General features: G+C 38.2%; 2 protein-coding genes across 5 annotated transcripts; both read right to left on the bottom strand.

Annotated features, from left to right (window-relative positions):
* Positions 1-4,620: 4,620 nt before the first annotated feature.
* Positions 4,621-26,540, bottom strand: LOC105047644 (26S proteasome non-ATPase regulatory subunit 12 homolog A). 4 transcript variants are annotated; one of them, XM_073258903.1, is made up of 12 exons: positions 26,438-26,540; positions 13,584-13,772; positions 10,863-10,970; positions 10,673-10,777; positions 10,407-10,463; positions 10,091-10,287; positions 9,021-9,120; positions 8,841-8,953; positions 8,583-8,736; positions 8,406-8,483; positions 8,112-8,186; positions 4,621-5,138 (listed from the first exon to the last, which is right to left on the bottom strand). In XM_073258903.1, exons 1-12 carry the CDS (start codon positions 26,438-26,440, stop codon positions 4,920-4,922), a joined length of 1,398 nt encoding a protein of 465 aa, XP_073115004.1. In that variant the 5' UTR covers positions 26,441-26,540; the 3' UTR covers positions 4,621-4,919. The 4 variants fall into 4 exon arrangements, with proteins under 4 accessions (XP_073115004.1, XP_029121138.2, XP_073115005.1 ...); XM_029265305.2 differs by lacking the exon at positions 26,438-26,540 and adding an exon at positions 14,376-14,524; XM_073258904.1 differs by lacking the exons at positions 8,112-8,186; positions 26,438-26,540 and adding an exon at positions 14,376-14,523.
* LOC105047646 (uncharacterized) lies at positions 19,744-24,104 on the bottom strand. Its single transcript, XM_010926669.4, has 2 exons — positions 23,549-24,104; positions 19,744-20,064 (listed from the first exon to the last, which is right to left on the bottom strand). Exon 1 carries the CDS (start codon positions 23,924-23,926, stop codon positions 23,561-23,563), a length of 366 nt encoding a protein of 121 aa, XP_010924971.2. The 5' UTR covers positions 23,927-24,104; the 3' UTR covers positions 19,744-20,064; positions 23,549-23,560.
* Positions 26,541-27,350: the final 810 nt, after the last annotated feature.

Here is a 27,350-nt window from a genome sequence, read left to right as displayed (position 1 = left end):
CCACTCAATGAAAAAATAGGTTTGTATCATATACACACCTTTTGGTGCTACACATGCATCCTGCTTCAATCTTACAAGATTTTTCTTGCAATTATACTCTCAATGATCAAATTTATCACAAAATGAACAGATGATATTCTTAAGGATATCTTTTGCCTTCTCATTATTACTGACCATCCCAAGATCAGGAATATCCAGAACATTGGAGTTCTTCTCCAATACGAATCTTATTTGTAAGTTTCTCAACCAATCCACAGAGTTGGATCAATCAACATATTTTTATTTATGGTGTTATGCAGTGAAAATAAAGAAGCCATAATGCAGACTTAAATCTGCATAAATAAAGAACAATAGTATAAGCAGACCACTCATGTTTGACATACATAGCTAGATGAGGACTTTTAAACAAGTTATATCTCTCACTATTTTATCGGATATCATAGCCCACTTCTATGGTAAACGAGAAACTCTAATCTGATTTCTTAATGGGGTTGAGATCCTAATCCCTCAATGAAGCTTTATGGATATCACAACAAACCTCAATGAGTTTAAAGGTAGAAAAATCTATCCAATTACATCTCATGCAACTCTCAACATAACCTGCCTCTAAAAATATCCATAGCCTTGTGGATATTATAACAAACTATAGTATTTTTAGTTAAGTCAGACCCTTCATTTCTATACAGTCATATATAAAAAATGATGTCCTTATGGATATCATAATAAAGCAACATATCCAAATATGCCGTAAAGTATATAATATGCATCAAACAAACCCATATCAATCCCCATAGCAAGCCTTGTAGATATCACAACAAACCTACTATGATTTTTATAGGATATTGACTAGGCATGAAGGAAGGCATATGTAGTATTATAAATACTGAGCTATCTTCATTCAAGATTTGAACTAATCCAATTAGCTAGAAAAGTGTTAAGATTGATGGGGGTCCTCCTGTTACTTTTCTTAAACACCAATAAAATTGGTCAGACCAGCAACGGAACCAATTAAATAACCACCGTACTTGAAACACTCCTTAGATACCAATTGATTAATCAATTCAAGAAATAGGTCAGCTACTGATTTATAATACTACGACTTAATATAATATTTATGAGGACTTTAATAGTCTTAAGCATATTTTAATTCAATCACAATGATGCACTATTATAGTTATATCTTAATAATCATAACAACTAATCATGGCATCTATTATATCTCTAAGATATGAAATCATAATCATTCAATATGATTATAACTAAGCATCTCAAATATATCACATATGCATGAAGTTCTAATAACATGTATGAATATAAAATATTATTTTTGTAGTTCTTCTTCTTAGGACATCATAATGGCACCTTTACGCGTCATAAGAGTACCCTATTAATAGGAAAAGAGAATCTCTGAACCCTACTTGCTCTTATGACCGGACGACCTGGTGATGAACTCAATTAGAGTACTAAGCTACTAAAAAAGATTTTATATATGCATCATGTATTTTATATTTAAAAACATATCTCTAAGACATGCGAGGGTTTGGATATTCAATCGGGTTCAACCTTTGACTCGACTTGAACCAAAACAAAAATTCATATTTGATCACAATCAAGATAATATTTTAACCTTTGATTATATAGATTAAGATAGGCTCTGACACCACTAATGAGTTTCAGTGGTGCAGCGGAAGGGTTAGGTGTTTAAAATTTTCATTCAAAACATCCGATGCACCGAAAACCCCAATGCCCAAAAACCCTTGACATAATAATCAAAGTATAATAAATATAAATTAGGATAAGAAGAATATCTATAGCACTAATCTCAATTTTATAAAGCGTCCAAGTGTCCACCCTCCAATGGTGATCCACATGGAAACTGAACCAAGGACAGCGCTTCTTCTTCACCTTGCTTTAAGAGTTCTAGCCGTTAGAACTCGACTAGCCTCATACCAGTCAAGTTTCTCCAAGAAACTGACTCTACCCTCTCAAAACCTCTTCTGGACTTCTGATCCTCCTTTTTTAGGACCCTCACAACCCTTGTTAGGACCAGATAAGGCTTTATCTTAAATCTCAAAGCTTTGTCCTAAAACTAAGATAGGTTATAAGAAAAAAAGATAGCAATAGAGATAAAATTGAAAACTCTTTCTGAATTATCTCGGACACCCAGTGCCCCGGCCAATTCATAGCCACTAGAGGGATGCCAAAAGAGAGGGATGCATCTCATCCAAGAGGCCTATCTGATCTGATTATCAGAGATAAGAGTTCCTTCAAACAGAAGGACTCTTATCAATGATACGTCGATCCGCACCCTGCTCTGCATGCGCGACTAGAGAAGGGATATTTTTGTATCCCTTCTCAAATCAAAAAAATTCTCAAAAATTCTCGTGGATAGAGGATTTAATCCTGATTCCAGAACATATAATAAGTGGATAAAAATTCCCACAAATGGATGTGTCTCACATCCTTTCACGCAAAGTCGGATCACCGCACGTGCAGGCGTGAGGAGGAACTTATGGCATTCGTTTGGCATCCAGATAAGCCTGAAAAAATTTCAAAAAAATTATCAAAAATAGCTTGTCAAGTGTGAAATGTTATCACCAAAAGTCGTTCCATTTTGAAAGCATTTGATGAGAAGAAGGACTCTCCAAATCTCAGAGAGATGCGATGCTTCTGCACGTGCATGCGTGACTTCCTTCCTTTTTTTAATTTTTCTCCATCCCAAAAATTTCAGAAAAATATATTTCATGCTTTGAGATGTGCCAGAGGATGGAGGGTGATATGGGCTATCACACGCATCTTAATCTCATGTCAAAAGGACTCTTTTCTTCTACCCACGCCAACACTTGTACGCAGAACCTGTTTTGCGCCAAGAGTCCTTCACAACTTGGACTCTTCATAATTGACGTTAAAATGGGATGTGGCACCCCAATTTGGGCTGCTTCCAGGTGGCATGACCTGACCCAAATATCAATAAATTGGGCTAGCTAATTAGCAAGGGATGAGACCAAATTGACCTCCAAAGGAGCAAGGGTTCCACACGTGCTAGCATGCTTACCGGAGTCCTGATTGAATCCAAAATTTCAAAAAGATCCTTGGCCAATTTCCATATGTGTGTGATCCATTGGGTTCCACATCTAGCTGGCAGTAGGTCTGGGTGCAAGTTGACCAAATTTGATTAGATTTCAATCTAATCGATTTAGATCCAATCCAGCTAATCCGAGTTCAATAATTATAATCATTTCTAATTGGCGATCGAATTAAACTCTTTAATTCAATCAAAAATCTACAAATCAAGATTGACATCTAGCAACGTATCATGACTACCTAGAAGATATAAAATTTTGATAAAAATATCAAATATACCCTTCAGTGACAAGTTACCATACAATTAATCTTTCGATCATCTTTGCACGCTGAATATGTTCATGAGTATGAAATCATGTCAAACTCAAACATATATTCATATCGATTCTCAGTTAACCAATGATGACTCCAATGAAGAAGTATTAGAAACTCTTTTTAATCTCCTTTCTGCTTTTGGCCAAAAGATTTTTTCCAAATCATCTACGATTGAGAATACACAGGATGCGATTTCTTCTTACTAGGAGTGATCGATTCCATGTTGACCTACTCATAACCTCCATATACACTCCACCATATCCAGAACACCCCGTACATGTCTTAATGCCATGCCTGTGTATGAACCAAAATATGAATTCATATGCACAAGATTCTATGATGATCTCAGGTCTAAAGATCACTTGCACAACTTCCATTTAGAGAACCATCTTTAACGTGCAAGTAAAGCTTCCATAAGATGTTCTTTTTCATCGATTCAATTCAATGGACTCATTTTTCAAATGAGCACCCACATCCTCGTATTAGTATCCCACACAAATAGCTAGTGAAATCTGCCACTTCTCTATTGAGTATACATAGGATGTGCCAGTCTATCCAGAACATTGATCTCCGACTCAATGCTCCTACGACCAGAAATATTTAAGATTAAGATTTTAAGATTTTAAATCTCACTAATATGATCATTCATATCTCCTAAAATCATTGTCTTAATTTTTGGAGCTCATCATAATCTTAGACATAATAAGATGTAGCTAATATGATGAATCAATATCTCAAATAATAAATATCATTTTATGAATTAAAAAATTATAAAAAAAATTCATCACAACATATTTACGATTGATGTATAGGACATTCTTCTTTCACTATCTAACCGATCCTGTCTGGGATGAATGTGCCTCTTATTATTCGGGATCATGAAGGCAATCATAGAGCGTTTGTGGCCTTTCCTATCACAACCACCTCGGTGCCATGGCTGGGCTTTCATTACGCCATCTCCAACCTGATGCATGGCTTCCTTTAGCAAAAGAGCCTGAACGGCAGCAACACCACTCCTCGTCAGAGCTCTTGAGGTCTGCATCCCGGCTTTCCTAGCTCGACGCTGACGGCCCTCCCATTCCGCTTGCCTAGTCACTTCCAGCCCAATTTTCTCCGCTTGCTCAGGCAGACGGCCTCGGTTTCTTCTTTGGAACGCTTGCTCATAAGAGAGACGATACGGTAAATACCACAACAGATTTGCCATAGAGAGCGAAGTTACCATTGACTATTCAAAGAAATTTTATGGTACATTTAATAAATTGCCATACTTGACACTGGAAAACATATAATGGTTGTTGCAAAATGGTTTAGTACAACAAATATAATCAGTATAACAAGAATGTGCTCAGCCGCTTCCCTGTAAAAAGCTTGGAACGAATTATCGAGTGCTTGAAAGAAAATGAAACAGAAATTTGACAGGGAGGAAGCAAAATAGAAGCCGAGGCATGTCATCTTATAACTCTTTAAGAATTCCACACCGTCCTAGACAAAATCTCATTGTGGCATAGTAAAATACGTGACTAAGCTTTCAGAACAGCTTTGTGAACCATGGTTTCCTTATGTATTTGGTGGCAGCTTTTTTCGACAAGGTCAAGCAGCTTCTCCAAGTTCATCGCCCAAGAGTTAAGGATGTCATTGCTGTCCTTGGCTCTCTGAAAGCAAATAATTCCCATTGGCCTGTCTATCTTTGCAGTCAGGGATTTTGACACCACCATATCCGATAAATGCTTCTCACCTTCCTGAAAAATAATCAGAGAGCAAGGCATAAAACTTAGATAGTTATTTATTTATTTAAAAAAAAAACTACAAGCATATTCCAGAATGCAGATACATATGATACACAATATAAACAACAGAGAAACCAGACTTGAGATGAAAAGGAAATAAGCATGAAGGAAAGATATGCTGCTAGATTCTCATGTACATTGCAAAAAAATCATATGTAAATGATCTGCAGTACAAGAATGACTAGAACCAAAAATTAGAATAAAAGATATCCGTAAGTCCCAAAACACTTTGATACATGGGGGGGGTGGGGTGGGGGGGGTGGGGGTAAACAAAATACCTGACCATCTTATTTTGAGGATAGTTAGCGACATCATTGGTTCTTGTGAAGCCCCACGAAAGGGGATAAAAATGAAAGCAACAACCATGTCTCAACATACATGCAATTCCACTATTTTCTGTTACTAATTGATACATCCAAATATAATTAGCAATTTATTGAGAACAAATATGGGCCATGCAACAAGATTTCAATCTGGAGCTATTCTATGGACAGCCCCACTAACAAGTGGATCAACCTGAAGAAGTTTTCTATTCCTTCTAAACAAGAAATTTTTGATTCACCAGACGAATTTACTGAACAAGCCCCAAAAAAAAGTAAAAAGAAGAAGAGGAAGGCAAAACTGCTTGGCAAGTTGAGCTCTTCCCTTCCCAAGCAAAGTAATAAGACATAAAATTGGCCTCCTAGAATCATGATTCAACACAATTTCACAAAGACCAGAAACATATGCAATAAATTCAATGCAATGTCCACAAAATGTCATAGCCCCATGGAATGTGATCCCAAAAGATGCTGCTTTCAGAATCCCCTTGATAGGGTGTGGATAATCAATGAACAGCAGGTACAAACAACAAACTAACTTCCAATTTCAAGAAGCTGATGCACCAAGACCACAAATAAAAAGCATGGCCAACCATGTATCTTTCTGATCCAAAAATCCAGAGTTTCCAGGATCGCTGCCATCAGAATTAAAATTTGGTCTTTCCTAAGGATGGCAGGACCAAATGCAAGTTGGAATGTCTAAAATTACAAAACACGTGGCAATAATTCATGCATGCCTCAACATATATACAGCAAGCAAAGGGACTCAGTGCATCCCACGTTATCGTCACTACAAGCCTCAAAGATGAACTCTGCAATGTAGCCAGTCAACAAGCAAAGCAGCAACTTCTCATGACCTGCCACACAACTATGCTAAAGCAAGCAGCAATAGGCACCTTCCTTTCTTCTGCCTCAATTTCCCTTTAAAGGGAAAACTGGTTGGCATCTTCATCATAACCAGAGAAGGCAGCACACCTGGTAACTTATGTTTCCAGGCAAAGACTCAAGCCACAACGAAATGCCTCATGGGACACCGATATTAGGTACCATTCCAAGTGTCAGGACAGAACCATCCCGCTATTGTCACAATGTCCCAATTGGACATCTTGAGACATCCTTTGTCCCAAGTATTAGGATAGGACAGGACGGTAGCATGTCCCATCCCATGAAAAAACCGGAACAGTCCCATCCTACGGGATTTAAAACCTTGTGCTCAGGTGCCTCCACCACCTAGGCTCTATAAACCAAGCTATATTTTATCACAGAAGTGTTGGTTCTTACCCACGAATCTCAGCTTTAGCCAAACTTAATATCCATCATCAATCTATGCAATTACTCATGCAACAATACTAGCATGCTACATCCAACAACTTAGAAATTAGGCAGATATGACTTAGAAAATCAACCTAACTGCAACAAACATTTCAAAACTTTACATAACTAGCATAATACTAGATCAATCATTGTAAGTATTATCCAATACCTCCCCGTATATCCCAGACTCATAGTCCACATTCTCATGTGCCAAATGGACTGCAATCTGGTGCCTGATTCTAGGTCTTAATTACCAGAACCGGTGGCGGAGAGAGGCACAGCAGCAAGATAGAGATCTCTCAAAGAAATTTTGAAAAAGTATAAAAGAAGGAAAAATGAGAGCATGTTTCTATAGGGAATACAAAATGGGTCTGGCACCTCTGGTAACAAAAAAAAAAAAAAAAAAATGGAATACCAGCTATCAAGTTCCAGAGGGAATAGGAAACAGGTCTGGCACCTCTGGTCACATAAACTGAGTCTGTAGGCAAAGTTATGATCAATATACACAACCTGCATCTTCTTTGTTAAAAGAAAAGATCAGATAATGAGTTCAAACTCCCACTCTGGAGGTTGTTGGGAAACAAATTAAGGCATATAAGGTTCTCCAAAGATAAGATGACAAAAGAAAAGCTCTTTAAGTTCAAGCTGATCCGATAATGCTTCGAGTAGAGATAGCACTAGGAATTTGATCTTTCCTAAGGAATGACTAGTCATTAGAAAGTAGTGGATCATTTACACCCACTTTTCCTGGAGGAAGGAGCTTCAATTACAAATTTATGTCAATGAACTCAATTAATTATCTCTGAATCTTCTCCAGACCAAATCAAAATTCTACAAGCAAGACTTAATTACCTTAAAGCTCCACTCTTTATTTAAACCAACGGTAAATATTGACAATATGGGTTCGGGGGTGCATCTTAAATCCACATTAAAGCCTCATACTAAAACCCAACTAAAGTTGCCAGCAGATGCAAATAAACAGAACTTGCATAACAATGTTTGCTCAACTGCCCCAAACTGCCTGGTTCATGATGTATGGAACCATACCCGGTCAAAACTGCATGAAAACACCATTTAGGTCAGTACATGCCCCGAACCAACCGGTACCAAGCTTAACTGCACCTATCGTCCAAGCCCACCCAGAACCATTGTGTATACCATACCATATTGATCCATAGCACCCGGTTTCAGGCAATAGCATGATAAAAAGTGAGAAAAAAGGGGTTGGAGCTTTCTTGGTAGGGGGTGTACACCATATCATACCGACCATGCTACCAAACTGAAAACATACCGGGATGATATTTGGTACCAAGATTGCGGACGTTGTTGCGTACTCTTTCATCCATAAGCACCATGAATTATTAACCTTAAAATAACACCAAAAAATGCTGCAGTAAGACCCCCCAAATTGGGGAAATTGTTATATTTGCATCCTCACCAAGGGATGGCTACCCAAAGGAATAGAGGTGAAGCCTAAAATCAATCACTTTGCATATCTTAGGAGTTCGGAGTACGGTAAATAATGTATGTAGGAATAACAGATCTGCATGAATAATCATGTTGAGCAAAGGAAAAGGGAACAAACCTGTAAGCTCAGGCACAACAAATTAGCAAGCCTCTTTAAGGTAATCCTTGAATAATACCTTGATACTACCAAAATATTCTGAGAAGGCAAAAGATTTGCAAATTTATAAAGTTTAAAATAAAGTAAAAATGAAAAATGGAATGGAAGAAACAAAAATCTGAGCATCAGAATAGATACATGTTCAATGACTCTCAGTTTTAGATCTTCTGCTGCCTTGGCACCCAAAGATCCTCCAAGCATAGTCTTCTCATTCTCAAACTCATTCTTATACATCTCCCAAAGACCGGTCCACTGTATCACCTCCATGGTAACTAGCTGCTTTAACAGCAGACTTAGATGGTGGGCCAACAAAGAGAACAGCATATATGAAGATCTTACATCAGATAAAATAATTGGATAGAAAGTGTGATGAAAATAATCCAAAAAATCACCTACCGGAAATTAGGAATTTCAGAAAGATTTTTATCTTCTAGGGTACAGTTGAGAAGGCTGGATTGCATTGGGTCATGTGGCGACAACACCAAATACCAGCAAATTTTCCTGAGCACCTACAAAGAAAATTTTGTTCAGAAAAATATTGCAAGATTAATAAAAGAACAGAAGGCAGATATTTACCGGAATCCACTGTTCTGGGTCCTCTTTCACAGATGGAATATCATATATTGCTTTGTAACTACGGCAAATTTCCAGGTAGTCATTGTTGTGAGAGTGATAACTACACAAAAACAATGATTATTAATTAATAGTTATCCAATCATCATGACACCAAAATGTAAATAATATCTTAAAATCAAAGTAGACTGCACTCCCTAATACATCTCATAATCAGATAGTAATACATAAATTCCAAGCAAACTACTCGCCATAATAGAACATCTCAGAATCAAATAACAGATTTCACAGGCACAAGCACGAGTCATACAGAAACACCAGCTCACCCATGTGTCCAAGAGCTCACAACCAACCAACCTCGAAAATATAAAATTTTGGACTGCAATTATTCATTAGTTTATAGAGGGGAGAGCCTCGGCACAGCAGCAAGGTTGTTGCATTGTGACCTTGGTCTCACAGGTTCGAAACATAGAAACAGCCTGTCTGTGTGCGTGGTTAAGATTACATACATCTGACCTCCCTAGAACCTATAATGGAGGAAGCCTCATGCACTAAAATGCCCTTATATATAGCTATTTATTATTTTACAGCTTTTCAAATAAAAACTATTCTTACACATGATGCCTCCTGCTGACACAAATACTGCATTTAACTTGCAGATCTTAATAATAAGAAATGGAAGAAAGGAAGTAAATATCAACATGTCAGACGTGATGAGCGAAGGAGTTCCAAAGGTTATTATGCATTCAAAATCAAATTCGAACAGCTAAACTCATATTGTAGTCGTACAAAAGTGCATCAGTAATCACCAATAACAATATTCAGTAAACAATCAGAAAGAAGACAGAGGACATTGATATGAAGTCAAAAAAAATATTCAGCAATGAACAGTGAAGGAGAAGGAAAAGAACACAAGCAGATGCTCAAATAGCCAAACACAAAGCCTATTAAATTTTTTCCTTGGAGACAGAGTGGTGACAGGGTGCCTTGGACCCAAAAGATTCAACTCTCCTCAACAGAGACTGGTTAAGCAGCTTATGCACAAAACTTGATGAGCAAAAGCACCACCATACCGAATCATTAGTTCATAGTAGATGCGCTTCAACTCTAAGAGGGAAGGTATATCAGCAGGAGGCTCTTCAACAACATTATCACCTTCCTTAGGCTTTTTCTTCTCCTTTGAAGCAACTGCATCAAAAACCCGAGGACTAATTTTTCTTGACAAAATCTGTGCGCGTACATAATCCTGGCGATCTAAGCACAGACGAACCTGGGAATTGTTTGATTTGAAGATATATATGTATATATATAAGTAATGGAATATGCCAGTCTTGTAGCAGTATTTTGCTAATTGAGCCAATGAATTAAGGTTAAAACATGATTTCATACTTGTTCGAGAATGAATGCTATCTTCTCTGTTTTTGCCATTGCTCCAAAAGTTTCCACCTGAAGAGTAAACAGTCAGTGGACAAAACAAAATTAATTGTATAATTTTAACCACTAATTGTCAGTAATCAAATTCAACAAGAATCCCTGAATAAACTGTGTCTCAATAGAATTGTCAGGAAACATTTCAGTACATCAATACAAATACAACAAGAGTACCAGTGAAAACCGATAGAATCATCATGAAATGTTTCAGTACATCAACTTACAGCAATTTCTTGCATTAAATCAGCAGCCTCGGCAACAAGGCCTTGTTCTTCTTTAATCTTCGCAAGTTTTTTTACCAAGCGTGCCCGCTCTATCTCAACATATATCTGTAAAGAGAAAAGAAACCTAACTTGCAAGCTTAAGTAAATAAAATGACCTAAAGTAGGTATCCTCTAATGATCACATGTTCACCTTTCCAGCAGAGACACTGTTCAGTGTTTTGATCAATTCTATGCGCGTATCAATATCAGGTGTCTCATCAATATACTGCATAGCTTGTTGTACCATGGCAGTGACTGCCTGCATGCAAACAAACAACCACAAAAAATAAATTGAATAAGTACAACCAACAAAACCAGATTAGAGCACTCAATTGGGGCTCATCATAGGCCAACCAGATAATGGTTTTCAATGCAGAAAAATAGAAGAAGCTAATCATATAAATAGTTTAAATCAGAAATATAGTGCCCATCTTTCTTTTTGATCCTTACTCCACCACAGCCCTAGGTGCTTGCAAAAGCAAACTGGCTTCCAGCAACACATCTACATGTCTGCCAGGACCAAGCATCCCCACATCCAACAATGAGTAGCAATGGGGAACAATCCACCAAAATATAAATTAAAGTTCATAAACCACCATGTTTCAACTCTCTCTATCTCCCTCCATATATATAATCTGTATGTCTGAGGAGGTGCAAAGGAGGGATATTGATGTTATAATTAAGTCATTGACGCCTGAATGTACTAACTACAGGTTATTGTGACATGAAGGGTACAGCTCATGTCTATGTTGAAAATAACCATTTGTAGTATATCCCCCACAAAGAAATCCCAGAGAGAGGGAGAGAGGAGTTGCCATGCATGGCTATAATAACCCACTAGATAGCACCACATCTTCAGATGTAGATATTTCTATGCAATCACATAAACCAAATTGGCTATTTCACTTCTCCTGGGATGAAGAAAGAAAATGCTTTTACTAACCTACATAACTCCAGGAGATGAATGGCATTAACCACCAAAAACATCAAAGTGACTGCAACACAATATAGCTCATATATTTCCCCAACAGACCTTGCATCCTAAACAGACTCCTCCCAAACCTTAAGGATCCTTGCCATTCTACTACAAAGAAAATTAGGGGTACTGGATCTACTCAATATGTTCTTCATTGAAGCATCCCCGGATACCATCTTGGTACAAGAGTATCTTTAATTTGCTCTCCAACTTCTCTTTTACCTTTGAACAAGGTCTATATAATAGTATTTTGCAGAAAGGAAGGGCCTAGAATACCAGAGTAGGAATGTATTCAATCTAGGCTTAGCATTTCATCTGCTGCATTTTCTATGCTTCACTCTCCATGTCTCTTCACAAAAGGAATGAAAATACTCCTTTGGCATTTGGAAAAGAAAATATATACAAGTTTGTTTGCATGCCCAAACCCTGCTCCTTCTCTATAATTGTCTAACTTTTCACTAAGAACTACTCCCCTTTCCACAATGAATGGCAAACTACCATTCAACTCAGTAGCCCCTAACTTATGATCACGTAAATATCTGAGGATACTTTTCCACAATCCCACTTCTAAGTTATACTTGTAACATCAGGATCCTCTCAAAGAAAAACTACTAATAATTTTCAACTCTGTTAATGATCACTTAATTTGTACCATTAGGTTCCGCCCAAAAATCTGATTATAATTTCCAACTCTCTTAATTCCCCTAACTCAACCCCATCCCAACATGCAGAAAATATCTCAGACATCTATTCACGATTTAAGGCCCCTCTAAGAGAATATACTTTTCCAATCTCTTAGCCGCTTTAGAATGTATAATGATAATGCACACATATTAAGTGCAGAAATTGTAATGGTGTACGCCAGCATAAATAGGCCCCAATACAGTAGGACCATTTTAAGATACTGATTTCTTATTCATACTCCAAATCATCAAGGTCAAAGGGATGCTCCAATTTAAGGCTATAAATAGGTCAATGAAAGCAAATTCTTCAAAATCCCGCTCATCCATCATTTTACCAAAACAAATGCAGGATTCACAGAAGACTTGAATGGACTACCAAGACTAAAATGCTTCAACCAGCGCAGAATATTGGTTACAATGGATCACATTGTCATTCACTATAACATGGTAAACAATAAGTCTAGTGAATTCTAGACCCATCAAGACACCCATATCTTCATGCAATGGATATCCCCTCCATTAGTGATTCAACATGGTCAAGTAAGGACCCCTGATCTAAAATAGCTAGCTTTTTAAGAAGTCCAGAGAATAACCACCAAGATCATATACAAATATGAGGACCTACAGTGAGGATAGTATAAATCTCAATAATTGCATGATTGCATCCAATATCACATCTACCCAGCACTACAAAGGAAATTTTGCTTCATTGTGCTAAATTTCCTTTTTTATAACAACTTGCAAAACTTCTCTTCCAAGAAACTAGCACATTCTCTATGCATTGCTATGCTATCCTCGGATCTAGTCCTCTTCATTCTCTTGTTTAATACATATTTTCTACCATTTCAACCGTGTGATAATTTTGGGCAAATGAGCTTTGCACTGATAAAATCTAACAGTGAACAACCTAAATACATAACATGTCAACATATGTTATACTTCAGAACAAAGCAGAGGCACCTCAGTGACCTTAAATTTTGATAACCTAGGAACATACAAAGAAGACATACTAAAAACACAGTTCACCTGCACCTAGATCTGTATTTTTGATTGTACATGCCCATGAACTAACAAAAATATCACCAAGGTGGTTTCACTACACTAGGCTCGCTGGTATCATAGCAAACAAGAATTCCAAACGTAGCCTGCTCTAAGCATCTAACAATTCGATAAATAGATCTATTTAAACTCAGCAAGAAACCAACTTTCCTACCTGCTTAAGCTGGCCCCTCCTTTTTGACAGAAGAACTATCTGATCATTCAGAGTCTTCCATGCACGGGCTCTGTAACAAAGCTCCACAATGTCAGTAACAGCTTTCTTGGTTCCGGCAACATCACCAGCAAGCCTCATTTGCTTCTCCACGTTCAAAAGGGTCTCTATTGCAGCATCGAGATTCTCTTCCTGCATCAAGCAACTATGATTTAAGGTTCCTACATAAAGAAGCGAGAAATCACCCGGTACTGAAAATTACAGTATAAATATCAAATGCCACCAAGGATATATTCACAAATATCAGGTAATATAATAGTACAATAGTTCAAATTATATAGAATTAAAAAAAAAAAAATCCATCCAACCACAATTTCCAAGCACCAAGATCAAAATCTAGAACATACTGCAAGCATAGAGACCATTTAACAGCTCTAGTGCCTGTTTTCACGAAACTTTTACACCCAGAAGCAAAACTTTCTTCATTGTTCCCCTTTTCCTACAATACTGTGTTTCTTGATTCGATTGATTGAAACCTTACGCAAATGCGATGTTGGGATCTTATAATTAACAGACTTACAGGCATAAATCCTGGTTTCCACAAGAAACCATGGAACAACGATATTAAGAACAGATGAACAAACTGAGGGCAAACGCAAATCGAATTCTTGTTCACGGATCCAAGAAATCAAAAAGCAAGTTTCTCATTAAACAAAAAGATGTCAGATAAGATGTCAGATTTCTTTCGCTCAGTGGACTAAGAGATCAACATCTCCGAGGAGTAGAGAAGTTCACCATCTTTGGAGCGCTTGCGTGACGAAGAGGAGAAACCCTAGAGGGAGAGAGGCGGAGACTTGGGCTGGAAGATAGAGCGCTCGCTCCCTAGCTACACCCAACAGAGTACCGTCTCGTCTCCCAGGGAAAAGATTATAAGTTTTCTCTAATTTTTTTAATTAAAGCGGCCGGCTCCTGGTCCAGCTTGGCCCGCATCCGACTCCAACTGCGGTTAGGTTAGAGGACCTCCAAATTGACATTGTTAGGCCTAGTTGAGTGCGCTTGGACGTGAGTACGTTCCTAGGAGGCGGGCCAGGGCAATCGCCCGAGGACATGCGATGGGCCCAACTGATCGAAAAAATTATCGATTAAAATTATATTTTGGATCATCTAATAAAAAAATATTATATTATTTAAAATAATTATTTTTATTCAAAATAATAAAAATAATTAATTAATTAATCATAATTAATATTAAAAAAATTATTCAAATTTTTTTATTTTTTTTTAGATGTATATCTTTTCAAATATTTAAATTTACATAAATACTCTTTCAAAACTGATATCTGCATATGTATTGTTGGTGCAAAAATCTGCCTGCGTCGGAGAAGCTAGAGTCGAGGGAGTCGCGGTCGCCGCGGGACCTGCAAAAGAAGTCTAAACCCGAGGTGGGGTTGCTCCGGCAAGATCCTACGACGCTCAAATCAGTTCTCTGCCTCAACAAGAATGGAGTGCTTGAACGAAAATTTTAGCAGAATTTCTAAGTAAAAATGAAAGCTTATAGAATAACGTATCTGGGGTTCCCCTTTTATAGACGGATGGGAAGGAAGGAGCGGAATAGACGAGAAGCTTCCGGGCAGCCTAGAGGTCGTCCTCCCCCAGGCTGGGGGCCCAGCGGACAGAATCCCTCAGAGAGCCCCAAGGGGGCAGGCATAGCCTCAGGGTCGGACAGTGGACGAAGAGGTATTTCTCCTTCCAGTTGTGAATTGAAGAGGGGGCACCTTTCAGCAACCTCTTCTTGCCGAACTGAAGGGAGAAATACCACCAGTCCTTCGCCGAAAGATGACGCTTGAAAGTATAGAAGTGCCTAAACAGAGAGAGGGACGGTCGGACCTCGACTACGTGGCAAAGGGAGAGAAACCCTATCAAAAACCTAAAAGAATTCGGAGCAACAGAAGCCAAAGAGATGTTTAAGAAGCGAAAGAGGGCGACAACAAAGGACGAAAGTGGAAGCCGGAGTCCGGCATGGAACGCCTCCTGATACAGGTAAAAAAGATCGGGTGGGAGAGTGCTAGCCCGGTCGGAGGGGCCAGGCAGCTCCAGGTCGTACTCTGGAGGAACTCCATACTGAACCCTTATCAGAAGGAGTTCATTCGGAGTCAGGGAGCATGGAATGACGTCCGGCACAAAAATCGGACGAAGCCCAGCCCCAGATGTGGGTTCATCTACAGAACGAGGGACCTGGGGGGTTGAGGCGAAAGAACTCCCGAAATCGCTGGGAGCGGAAGAGCCGGAAGATATTTCGAATAACTTCGAATGAAGACTCTAAAGATCCCGAAGAAGACGGACAGGACAAAGGATGAGAGGTCACAGGAGACTAACTCAGAGGAATACAACAGAAAAAAAATGGCAAAGAAAAGGCCCCTAAGTGGCGGGAAGAAAGACGAAGGTTCTGGGACTAACCTAGATCGCTCTGAGGGATGCAGAGGGGCGAGGACAGGGACGACTCGAAGGGCGCCTATGGCCCGAGAAGATGCCAAGAGAAACAAGGCTCTCGAAGAAAGAACAGATACTGATAGAACTCTGAAGCGAAATAGGACCCCTAAAGGTGGAAGGACGGGTTTAAATAGATCCTGGGATCCGGCGCCATAATGATCGCGAATCCCCCTAGGCCGGCCCGCGCTCGACACGTGTCCCACTCGCCACGGCAGGCGGCTAAAAGCGACTGACGGTTGGCAGGGCCATTATTGTGCCGTACCTGGGCCAGTGTACCAGCGGTAATTTCGAAGGGTCCCTTCGTATCATCCCGATTCGAAAAGACTCCAGCACGCGCACATTTAATGTCAAAATATCTGGGGGCGGTTGTGCGCAGAATTCGAGGGGACAACTTCGGCTATGCCAATCTCTCTGTACTTCCTTCATTCGAAATTCAAACTCGAAAGTAGGGGGACTGGTGTTGGATATAAAATACCCTCAGCCGAAGTTCTCAGCGGGATTGACCCTTGCAGGCTCCGTCCCCGACTTCAACTGCGGGAAGACTCCGCCCAGACTCCTACGAGAGCCGGGCTCCGTCACCAACTTCAACTGCTGGTAAGCTCCGTCCGAACTCCTACGGGAGCCGGACTTCGCACCCAACTTCAACTGCAGGAAGACTCCGCCCGGACTCCTACGGGAGCCGGGCTTCGTCACCAACTTCAACTGCAGGAAGACTCCGCCCGGACTCCTACGGGAGCCGGGCTCCATCACCAACTTCAACTGCAGGAAGACTCCGCCCGGACTCCTACGGGAGCCGGGCTCCGTCACCAACTTCAACTGCTGGTAAGCTCCGTCCGGACTCCTACGGGAGCCGGGCTCCGTCACTGACTTTAATTGCAGGAAGACTCCGCCCGGACTCCTACGGGAGCCGGGCTCCGTCCACGGCTTCAACCGCAAGAAGGACTCCGCCCGGGCTCCTACGGGAGCCGGGCTCTGTCACCAACTTCAACTGCAGGAAGACTCCGTCCGGACTCCTACGGGAGCCGGGCTCCGTCACCAACTCCAACTGCGGGAAGACTCCGCCCGGACTCCTACGGGAGCCGGGCTCCGTCACTGACTTTAATTGCAGGAAGACTCCGCCCGGACTCCTACGAGAGCCGGGCTCCGTCCACGGCTTCAACCGCAAGAAAGACTCCGCCCGGACTCCTACGAGAGCCGGGCTTCGTCTTCTATTCCGACTACGGAAGACCTCGTCCAAACTCCTACGGGTACCGGACCTCGCTACCGACTCCAACCGAACTTCGGCCGACAAGTCTGGATCCCCTGGCAGGCCACAGTAACGGACAACACTGCTCCATTCCCTGCGGCGGATCCTGCGCAGCTCCATTACTCCCTGACAGGCCGTATTAACAGCCACGATTCTGCTCCACTCCCTGCGGCGGATTCTGTGCGATTCCACCACTCCCTGACGAGTCACGACAGCGGATGCCGCTCCACTCCCCGTAACTGATTCCACGTGGCGAGCCACGGTGATAGCCACGATCCCACTCCACTACCCTCCGCAATAAATTCTTCCTGACTCTGGGCGGTCCACTACCAGACGGTTACAGGCGTCACTATCAATTTGTTGCCCCCTCTGTCTATAAAAGGGGAACCCAGATACGTTATTCTATAAGCTCTCGTTTTTACCTAGAAATTCTGCTAAAATTTTCGTTCGAGTACTCCATTCTTGTTGAGGCAAAGAACTGACTTGAGCGTCGGAGGGTCTTGCCGGAGCAACCCCACCTCCGGTTTAGACTTCTTTTGCAGGTCCCGACGGCGACCGCGACTCCCTCGACTCCAGCTTCTCTGGCGCAGACGGATTTTTGCACCAACATGTATCTTCATAAAATATTTTTTTTGCATATATACCCATATCATCTAACATCATTAAAAATTAACGGTTTAAAATTAAAATGATAAAAATATTCTTACAGTAAGATGTGCAAAAAAAAAATTATAAGGATATATATATATAAATAGTAATTTTATGAGGATATTTACATAAATTTGAATATTTGGAAGGGTATACATGTACAAAAATCTTTAACATAAATACACCTTTCTTGATTTGTTAATTTTTTTCTTATTTGAATAAAAAAAATTAACATACATAACTAAAATAATAATTTATTTAATTTATTAATTTATATAAATAAAATAATTTTTTATCAAATTATAGATCAAAATTATTTTATCTAAAAAATAATAGATCGTAACCATCCATATTTTCTCTAATATATAATAATATGCTTCTAAAAAAGGTATCTAAACATGATATTAGATAAATAGCTTATACGTTTGTATCGAATGGACATAGTTATGGATTTGAACATTATATAATAATAAGAATTTATAATTTTATTATATTTTATTTTAAAATTTTTTATCAAAAATATCTTTGTGAAGTATATATAAGATATATAATATTATTATAAGATGGACATAATCATCCTATCTTGCATAAAAATAAAATAAAATAAAATATTATAATATATAAAATATTATATAATATCATCATCGTATTGTTATATTATGTAATATGTTACTATATTGTAGAATAAGAGGATTTGAATCCACCTAGATGAAATAGATAAAAATTAAATTAAAATTTTTTGTATATATACTTCTAAATATTCAAATTTATATGAATATACTCATGAAATTACTATTTGTATATATATTCTTAGAAAATTTTTTTGTACATCTATCGATAAAGATATTTTAATTATTTAAAATTTAAATCAGTAATTTTTTAATGATATTAAATGATGTGGATATATATATAAAAAAAATAAAAAAATATTATACATCTAAAATAAGTATTTATGAGAATATACATATAAATATTGATTTTAAAATAATATTCATATTAATTTGAATGTTTAGAAGAATATATACGTAAAAAATATTAATTTTTATTAGATAATTTAAAATATATTTAATAAAATAATTTTAACCAATAATTTTTTAAATAGATGATGATGAAGGTGCAGAGGACCACCAAGGCCCGTCGACAACGAGCCAAGGTAGCGTCGGGGGACAGGAAGGCAAGTTGGGTCGTGTCCGAGGTTGATCAGCGTGAGCGGCGGTCTTTGGTGGAAGCTGGTGGTCAGAAAAATGTTACCATTTTGTGTGGGTCAGGGCTTTGTCGCACTGGTTGTGATCTTCTTCTTCGTCACCTGGTAATCGGAAAAGCTCATCACCGAGGAAGACATGACGGGTGGAGAGGAATTTTTATGTAATATTCCCTAATAACTTTGGGTAAGGCGCCTGTTTTTCAGAGGTTCACAGGGGTTCGCAGGTTTCAAAGTTTCACCCAGCAGCCACGGAATCTTTACAAAGATTCTTCCAAAGCTCAAGATCTTTGGGCTTTAATTTTCATTGATTTATGTTATGAGGAATTTCCCACGAAATCTAATCACGAGCTTTTTGATAACAGCAGTCCATGCTCTCCATTAAAGATTAACTCAAGATCAAACTCCATCATAGTTTGTTCGACACTTTTACCCCTCTTTCCATCTGCTCTGCAATTTACTGTCTTGATCCCACTCATTAACAAGCAATTAGGCTCCATAACCAAATCTTAAACTCACCAATTTTAACATACATGGTATATCAAGTGTTCCAAGTCACTCAAATAAAGAATAACTAGTCAAACCAAATGTAAGCTCCCACATGAATTATTTCTCCTTACTAAATTCAGAGATACAAAGCACTTCATAAAATAACCAAAGCAAGTGTATGGAACCTGAACTTGGACTGAGAATCACACAGACGCATCACTAGACAAATCTAAATGGTCTATACAACATCAGACTAAATAAAATAATATACAACATGGGAATACAAAGCGTTCTGCTTAACTTATTTTGGAATTTTTCCCTTTCAAAATGGACGTCACAAGCAACAGACTTGAGACATATAACGCCCCTTTAATGGCTCAAACTGCAACCACGCTGTATTGACTTGTTCCCTGCCAACGTACACGGCACCAAAAATTAGAATGCATTAATCTTTTCAATGCCAAACCAAAAACAGAAAACTAGCAAACAAGAGAAAAGAGGGGAAACGTTCTAGAAAGTAACATTTCCAAAATGTCTTAATCATGCTTGAATTATTTGTCTGCAATGCCGAGCTATCGTTATTCCTGATTATCTGTAGCAATAACTCCCAAGCTTGATTTCCTCGATCTTGGTCCCCAAAAGTCATGTAGAATTGGTAATAGATTGTTCTAGTGTCAAGACTTCTACACATATCATTCATGGCGGACAAGAAGGACACGTCTCAAGCAGGCTGGTATTGCCGATAACAACAAATGACCCATTGTTGGAGCATAAGGTTGGTGCTCAGAGTGAAGCCAATCAGCAAATACCATCACAGCTTCAACATTTAAACTATTGAACATTCTCTGAAAAGAAATAGGGATCCATGACCAAGCAAAAAAGTTCGATATAGTGAATATTAAGGAGTACATATCCTACAGGGTGACATGATACTGCAAGATGTGATTCTGACAAAAGGCCATTTCAGGTCCACGCAGTTTGGTCCTGCATGGAATATAATACAGCTATGATTTAGATTCTGACTGTAAAGGTGGTGAACCATGTCCACATTTTTTTTCCAAAAAAAAAAAAAAAAAAGAGGACCAGATTATGGCAACCAGTACATTAGCTTTTACTTGTGAGATAACTTTTGGTGAGCCAAGCATATTTATAGCAACAGAGTTTCAAACTGATAAAGCAATATATGCAAATCAAAAGGGAACAGTTGAACATAGATTTACTATAGGATGAGGGACCATGAAGACGGCAGATTTCAATTTATAAATCATTTTAGGAGACTTCTCCTTATGATATTGATGCCCTAACAGCAGATATCAGATGGAAGAAACCACAAAAGGACCTCATCTTTGTCATAATTAAATGTTTGATATTTGAGGAGAATAAAGATCAGAATTTTGGAATCATAAAACTTGTGTCAAATAGAATTGCTGATAGAAAGAGTAGGAAGCCATATAACATTTTTCACATCGATCACTAACATGGCCTTCTTAGGAAAATTGGCAGAACACTCAACTTTAAATGAAAAGCCAATTTTATTTTGCAACCAAAAGAATGTCTTATCACAAGATAAATGAATCACCAAAGTGAACTGCATATAATAGCACATACAACAGTACACTGGACTGATGAGAGAGAGAGAGAGAGGAGAGAGAGTTACAAAAAAAATCAAGAATTATCACAAGTATCCAAAGTCAAGTTGCAAAATGGTTTGTAATCAGTTGGAATTTGAAATAAGAATATAGTCACCCGATCATTTATCAAAACCAACTATAATGCAAAAGCATTAATTCTTATTTCCATGTTTAGAACCTACCTATCTTATCCTAAGGTTGAAGAAATCACCTCCATCTTTGACATATTGGATTACATCCAGCCATGATTATTGTGTTTTGACAAATTATCACATGTCCCAAAACATAGTAATGTGGACCTTTATTCTAACAATTTTTATCCAGAGATAAACAATAATTGATATGAAATAATTCTCAAAAAAAAAAAAAAATCCTGTTTCATGGCTATGAACCAATAATCTCTAAAATCAACTAACTAATAACTTCTTAGCTTTTCTTCATACAAGTTATGCGAGTACTGATCTGTACCGGTCAATAGGAGGGCGTCTCATACCAACCTAATCGTGTACAGAGGTTAAGAATGTTGTTTAGCTGGCTGTAGCAGCATGCATGTCCTGGTACAGAGGTCCAATACCCAGACTTGGAACATTGGTATCAGGTACTAGAAGACTTATGTCTATGCTTATAATACATGCCATTATACACATTTTTTTTCTGTACAATGTAAATATAGTTCGTGCAGAGTTAACTTATTCTATTTTTGTTATATGAATGTGCATAACATGAGGTATATATATATATATATGCAGGACTGCCATGTTGTGGAAACCGCTCATCAATCCTTTTGCTCATATCTCAAACAACTCTAAATTAACGAGAGAAAAAAAAATGCAAGTTGCAAAAGAATGCAGATGATTATGAAACCCAAGAGTTTAAAGACCTATTTGAATGGTTGGGCTCAAAATCCTATAGGATTCATGGCCTAGCTCAATCTGATTTGGATGGTTGTATTGGCCCAAACCCACGATTCCTATGGGATTTTAGGCCCGACCATCCAAACAGGCCCTGAGTGGGGTTTGGGAGGGGGGAGGGCAGGGTGTCGAACACAGATCAATGCTGGATGTAGGCTTACCTTGAGAACCAAAAGCAAAAATTAAGGGCTTGCTTGGCATTTTCTTTTTCAAAAAAGCCCAAGAAGAAATGTGAACTAGACTGAACAACAAGTACAATGAAATCCTTTTGTTTTCTAAGTTGTTTGTAAAATCTTCAGAGCTTGCGGCAGCAAAGATTTATTGCTTAAAGAAAACGAGTGGAAATAAAAGCAAGGAGTAACATAATTTTTTTTTGCAAGTGTTATCCTCACCATCAAGCTGCATGTGGGATTTCACTAATATGTAAAGAAACAAAGCCACAAAATTAACAATGACCCCAAACAGTTCCTAAATTTTTAATAAGGAAGGGAGAAAAAGGTAACTAGAATTTACGAAGAACTGAAAGGTGATACGGGGTTTCAGCAAGATCAATAATCAAATTATCCTACAGCCTAGGAATTAGGTGAACAACAGTCCATGTATTTCAGACATGCAAAAAAAATTTCAGGAGGATAAATTACATTTCACACAAACGATTTAAAACTTATAAGCATACTAAAACCTTGATAAGTGCAGAATCCTCCGAAGCCATAAGCAAGCCCAAACTACTAGCAAAGGATGACACTTACAGAAAATCAATAAAATCTCCTACGAAGAGAAGCCAGGTCTACATAAATCCCTACGTTTGACCATCCTGCTTAAAAAGGAAAAAAAAAATCTATTTATTATTTCCTACCGATGGTATGCAAATAGCAATAGCAAATTAAATATCTCTTCGGATCCATTAGAACCACTGAAAGGGGGGAAAAGAAAAAACTGAAACTAAAATTTTTAGAAGAAACTGAAAATAGAAAGAGGAAAACCTGCGAGCCCCACAGAGGGAACACAAACAAATATTAGCCATCAGCAATCAGATACTTGCTCATCAAAGCGCGTCAAATAAAACAAAAAAAACCAAGCCTTCAGCAAAAATTTGAAAAGCTATTGCAAGGATAAAATCCAGAACAAACAGAGAGGATCAGAAGAAGAATAAAGACGACAATAAGGTCTCCAATACCATGTAAACAGCCATAGGAAATAAAATATTCGTCCACACCGATCAAAACCCATGAGAGAAAAGAAAAAAAAAAAAAAAAACACTATTAACAAGAAGTCAAAAGTAAAACCATTGAATTATAAAAAAGATGCCTTTTGCAGAGGAAATCATAGAGGAAAGATGGCGAGTAGCATACCAGAAGAAGGGATCACCACCAGCCATAAACCACCTGGGTGTATCTATCCTTGAGCCATCGGAAGCTCCTCTTGAGGGACCCCTTCACCCTCCCCTCGACGGCGTAGAGCTTGTAACTCGCCACCCGCTTCTTCCTCTCGAACTCCGGGTCGCTGAAGACCCACACCTTCTTGGAAGAACCAGATGACCTCTTCCCCTTGTCCAACTTGACCTCCCTGGAACCGTATCCATAGCCGCTGCTCGGGTTGGCGGAGGAGTCGTAGGACGCGCTGTAGCTCCTCGAATCGTAAACGCCGGAAGGGGGAGGGGCCGGACGGCCGCCGTAGGTCCCGAGCTGCATCCTTCCATCGTTGTAGGACCTCGGTCCGAAACCCTCCATGGGAGCCAAGACCAGCGCTTTCCCTCTCTGTCTCGCTCTGTGGGGCGTCTTCGGGGGGGGCTGACTTGAGAACAGGGGAATCGCGGAGTCCTTTTCGCTACAAGTATTGTGTAGTCTTTTGACGCGGCGTTCGGATAATTTTTTTTTTTTTCACCCTCTACACTTTTCTTTCTGAATACTTTTTTATTTTTAAGGAAAAAAAAATATTAGAGCAGCACTCCCATATCTTAAGTGAAAATATATTGCTCACAAAATTTTTAAATTTTTTTAATTAGATCTTAAAATTTATTTTTTATTATAATATGATCTTATCATTCATCTTTAATCTTAATATCGATTCCGCCCTCAACATCGGTATCAGACAAGGCTCTCGAGTTCCATTTGTTCTTCTATGCAACTCCTTTTCCAAATTGTCCAACTTGCGTGATAACAAAATTGTACCTGTGTCTGAGAGAATATGACACAAAGTCGAAAACTACTTTCGACATCTTGTATGAGATCCTCTGTCTCATGGAACATCAGCTGCCATTACATCCCTCCTGTCGAAGAGCTAATGGTGTCTTTAAATTTTGGATTAAATTTTAGAGGTTTAAAATGGAAGGATGTATTGAAAAAAAAAAACAGCTGAAGATTAGATCTTTTAAAAACCTAAGCTTTGGCCGAATATAGATGCAAACTCTCAAAAAATATTTAGTTTGTAATCAGAATGAAGATCTGAATGGATTAAAATCGAAATCAGAATAGCTAAATCTTTCAAAACATTTTATTCACAACTAAAATTAGAGTCCAAAATAAAAATTTGAATTCTCAAGAGAAAATAAGAATTTAGTCTTAACTATATCGGACCATTTTCATTCCATTCCAAAATCAAAATTAAAATAAGACTTCTTTTGATCAAATAATTAGAATGAAAGTTATCCATTCTCATTCAAATTCCATACCTCAACTCCTCCCAATTAAATTTCTCCTTAGTTTTTAATCTTTTTATATTGTTGCATCATGCTTGAAGAATTCCAAGATGCCAGTGCTTCTGAATTTTGTGCAGCCCAAGCCTTAAGTTAATTTTTTGGCACCTCAGCCACACCTTCACTGTTCATCAAGTTTGGATAAACATCTGTTAGCATAAGTGCTGGTGCTCGATTGCTTCTGCTCTGTTTCCATTGCCTTGTTTTGCATTAATTTTTCGTTTGTAACTGCGGTTTGTCTCTTCGAACTGCCTACCTTTTTCTCTTGGCAGCCTTTGTATTATTTTGATCACTTCGATGAGAGGACGGGTGATTTCCACATCCCTTTCAACCAAAGAAGAAGAAGAAGAAGAAAAAAGAAAGAAAATAGAAGGAAAAAAAAAAATCTCCAACACCAAACCCACTCTCAATGAAATATCTTTCTCACTTGAGCACTTAAAATCTAACAGTGAACAACCTAAATACATAACATGTCAACATATGTTATACTTCAGAACAAAGCAGAGGCACCTCAGTGACCTTAAATTTCGATAACCTAGGAACATACAAAGAAGACATACTAAAAACACAGTTCACCTGCACCTAGATCTGTATTTTTGATTGTACATGCCCATGAACTAACAAAAATATCACCAAGGTGGTTTCACTACACTAGGCTCGCTGGTATCATAGCAAACAAGAATTCCAAACGTAGCCTGCTCTAAGCGTCTAACAATTCGATAAATAGATCGATTTAAACTCAGCAAGAAACCAACTTTCCTACCTGCTTAAGCTGGGCCCTCCTTTTTGACAGAAGAACTATCTGATCATTCAGAGTCTTCCATGCACGGGCTCTGTAACAAAGCTCCACAATGTCAGTAACAGCTTTCTTGGTTCCGGCAACATCACCTGCAAGCCTCATTTGCTTCTCCACGTTCAAAAGGGTCTCTATTGCAGCATCGAGATTCTCTTCCTGCATCAAGCAACTATGATTTAAGGTTCCTACATAAAGAAGCGAGAAATCACCCGGTATTGAAAATTACAGTATAAATATCAAATGCCACCAAGGATATATTCACAAATATCAGGTAATATAATAGTACAATAGTTCAAATTATATAGAATTAAAAAAAAAAAAAAAATCCATCCAACCACAATTTCCAAGCACCAAGATCAAAATCTTGAACATACTGCAAGCATAGAGACCATTTAACAGCTCTAGTGCCTGTTTTCACGGAACTTTTACACCCAGAAGCAAAACTTTCTTCATTGTTCCCCTTTTCCTACAATACTGTGTTTCTTGATTCGATTGATTGAAACCTTATGCAAATGCGATGTTGGGATCTTATAATTGACAGACTTACAGGCATAAATCCTGGTTTCCACAAGAAACCATGGAACAATGATATCAAGAACAGATGAACAAACTGAGGGCAAACGCAAATCGAATTCTTGTTCACGGATCCAAGAAATCAAAAAGCAAGTTTCTCATTAAACAGAAAGATGTCAGATTTCTTTCGCTCGGTGGACTAAGAGATCAACATCTCGGAGGAGTAGAGAAGTTCACCATCTTTGGAGCGCTCGCGCGACGAAGAGGAGAAACCCTAGAGGGAGAGAGACGGAGACTTGGGCTGGAAGATAGAGCGCTCGCTCCCTAGCTACACCCAACAGAGTACCGTCTCGTGTCCCAGGGAAAAGATTATAAGTTTTCTCTAATTTTTTTAATTAAAGTGGCCGGCTCCTGGTCCAGCTTGGCCCGCATCCGACTCCAACTGCAGTTAGGTTAGAGGACCTCCAAATTGACATTGTTAAGCCTAGTTGAGTGCGCTTGGACGTGAGTATGTTCCTAGGAGGCGGGCCAGGGCAATCGCCCGAGGACATGCGGTGGGCTCGGCTGATCGGACGGTTAAAATTATATTTTGAATTATCTAATAAAAAAAAAATTATATTATTTAAAATAATTATTTTTATTCAAAATAATAAAAATAAATAATTAATTAATCATAATTAATATTAAAAATTATTTAAATTATTTAAATTTTTTTTAGATATATATCTTTTCAAATATTTAAATTTACATAAATACTCTTTCAAAACTGATATCTGCATATACCTTCATAAAATATTTTTTTTTTGCATATATACCTATATCATCTAACATTATTAAAAATTAACAGGTTAAAATTAAAATGATAAAAATATTCTTACAGGAAGATGTGCAAAAAAAAAATTTATAAGAATATATATATATATATATATATATATATATATATATATATATATATATATATATATATATATATATATGTATATATGTAAATAGTAATTTTATGAGGATATTTACATAAATTTGAATATTTGGAAGGGTATACACGTACAAAAATCTTTAACATAAATACACCTCTTTTGATTTGTTAATTTTTTCTTATTTAAATAAAAAAAATTAATATATATAACTAAAATAATAAATTTATTTAATT

This window comes from Elaeis guineensis, chromosome 6 (genome assembly GCF_000442705.2).
Source record: "Elaeis guineensis isolate ETL-2024a chromosome 6, EG11, whole genome shotgun sequence".
Taxonomy (NCBI): domain Eukaryota; kingdom Viridiplantae; phylum Streptophyta; class Magnoliopsida; order Arecales; family Arecaceae; genus Elaeis; species Elaeis guineensis.
Note: the sequence above shows the minus strand (reverse complement) of the source record. Positions and strands in the feature narration are given on the sequence as shown.